The sequence below is a fragment of the Acanthisitta chloris genome, unplaced genomic scaffold (genome assembly GCF_000695815.1).
Source record: "Acanthisitta chloris isolate BGI_N310 unplaced genomic scaffold, ASM69581v1 scaffold3211, whole genome shotgun sequence".
NCBI classification, from domain to species: Eukaryota; Metazoa; Chordata; class Aves; order Passeriformes; family Acanthisittidae; genus Acanthisitta; species Acanthisitta chloris.
This window is the reverse complement of record NW_008654165.1, coordinates 5,873-7,558: the sequence shown is the minus strand read 5'-3', so window position 1 is coordinate 7,558 and position 1,686 is coordinate 5,873. Positions and strand designations below refer to the sequence as shown.

The following is a 1,686-nucleotide window of genomic DNA, read 5'->3' as shown; positions in this document are numbered from 1 at the left end:
GCGAAGCTGCAGCCTCTGTCTGCCCTGCCAGACAAGCACCGCACCATCAGCTTTTCACCTGGGCCACAGCTCTGGCCCCCTAGACAGTCCCTGGTCGGTGGTTGTGTTGTGTACTCGGCACAGCCTCCACAGGGCCCTCAGATCTGCATGACACTACATCCCTCCCCACCCCCCCACCCCTCACATGCAAACCATTCAGATGCGTGAACAACAAAGGTCTGACACGGAGTCACTCTACAATGTGACCTCTGACACCACCTGCACCCTGGGGATCCTCCTGCTGCCCCCAAGGAGAATCTTCAATCCTTATACACTGTTGCCTTGAGCATGTTTTTTTTTGTTTCTGTTTTTTAAAACACGTTTTGAGGCTTCTATTAAAACACAGAAATACAGAACAATTAAAAACCAGCACGAGTTTTGCCTTTCCAGCGACCTATTTACAGCTAGTTCCAAAAACCCTCTTGCAAAATTTTTTTTTTTTAAAAAGGAAGGGGGAAAAAAAAAAAAAGAGAGAGAGGGGGTAAAGGGAAAGAAAAACACTCGACAGAGAAAAGCCATAAGTGAAAACTTTACAAACTGCCACAGGGTCTGGATGCCCCTGGTCACCACACAGGGTTTGGAGTAAGAACCCCACTCCCAGCCCCTCCACCCTCCCCTTCTCCCAAAAAAGAAAGGTAAAATAAACCCAATTCACATAAAGTTTACTGCACATCTGGTTTTCTGTGTAGAGGCAAATCTGATATGAAAAGCATCCCACATGGTGTCCTCCACCGGCAGTGGCCCCCCAACCCTCCCCCACAGAAAGGTTTAAAAATGTTTGTAGAGGCAGCCCCAGCCCCTCCCCAGCCCTGAGCGCCAGCAGGGTTAGAAAGGCAAGTTCGCCATGTTCCCAGGCCCGGGGATGTAACTCATCTGGCTGTCCAGGGAGACACTCCTCTGCCTCATCTGGTGCGTGACCATGAGGTTCTGCTGAGGCGGGGGCCCCATGAGAGAGCCCTGAGGTGACATCATATGTCCTGTCTGGGCATACATCTCCCCCGACACAGATATGCTCCTCTGCTTGGCCTGCATCAGCATGAAATTTTGCTGGGCCATCAGGCTCTGCTGCGGAGACATCATGCCCTGGTGCATGTTGTTGCCCATCATGCCTTGCTGGGGCGGTATGCCTGTCCTGCCCAGCATGGGCACTTGTCCAGGATGGCACATGGGCATGCTGAGTCCCCTCTGCACGCCCTGCTGCCCGGGGAGGCTGGGGACATTCATACCTGGCCGCACCGGGGGCTGCTCAGCCATCATGTTCTGCAGGTTCATGAGGTGGAGGTTGGAAGGCTGAGATTTGGGTGCTTGGCTGTCGCTCTTGGGAAAATACTGCAAGGTGCTGCTTGGCTTCTCTGACGGGATGATCCTGGACAGGTCAAACTCAGGGATCCCTGTGGGTGTGGGGCGGATGACCTCGCTGAGCTCGGGGTCGTTCAGCACTGACGCTACCCCAGGAAGCACGGGTGGGTAGGGCTCGCCAATCCGAGGAGGGATATTCTTGCCCATCATGTGCTGCTGAGGGGGCATCTGTCCAGGCTGCTGGGAGGGAAGGTCCTCAGGTGGCAAAGGCATCCCTGGTGGGTAATGCTGCTGCATCCCAGGGCCACCTCCTGAGCCGCGGGCCATGTGAATGCCTCCAGGAAGTGG

At 54.6% G+C, this 1,686-nt stretch overlaps 1 protein-coding gene across 1 annotated transcript in view; it reads right to left on the bottom strand.

Annotated features, from left to right (window-relative positions):
* Positions 1 to 864: 864 nt before the first annotated feature.
* Positions 865 to 1,686, bottom strand: part of BCL9L (B-cell CLL/lymphoma 9-like) — a gene marked incomplete at its 5' end in the record, with an annotated part of 6,099 nt that continues 5,277 nt past the window's right edge. Inside the window, one exon of the mRNA XM_009083364.1 lies at positions 865 to 1,665. Coding sequence (XP_009081612.1) covers positions 865 to 1,665 — 801 coding nt within the window. The remainder of the gene's footprint in view (positions 1,666 to 1,686) is intronic.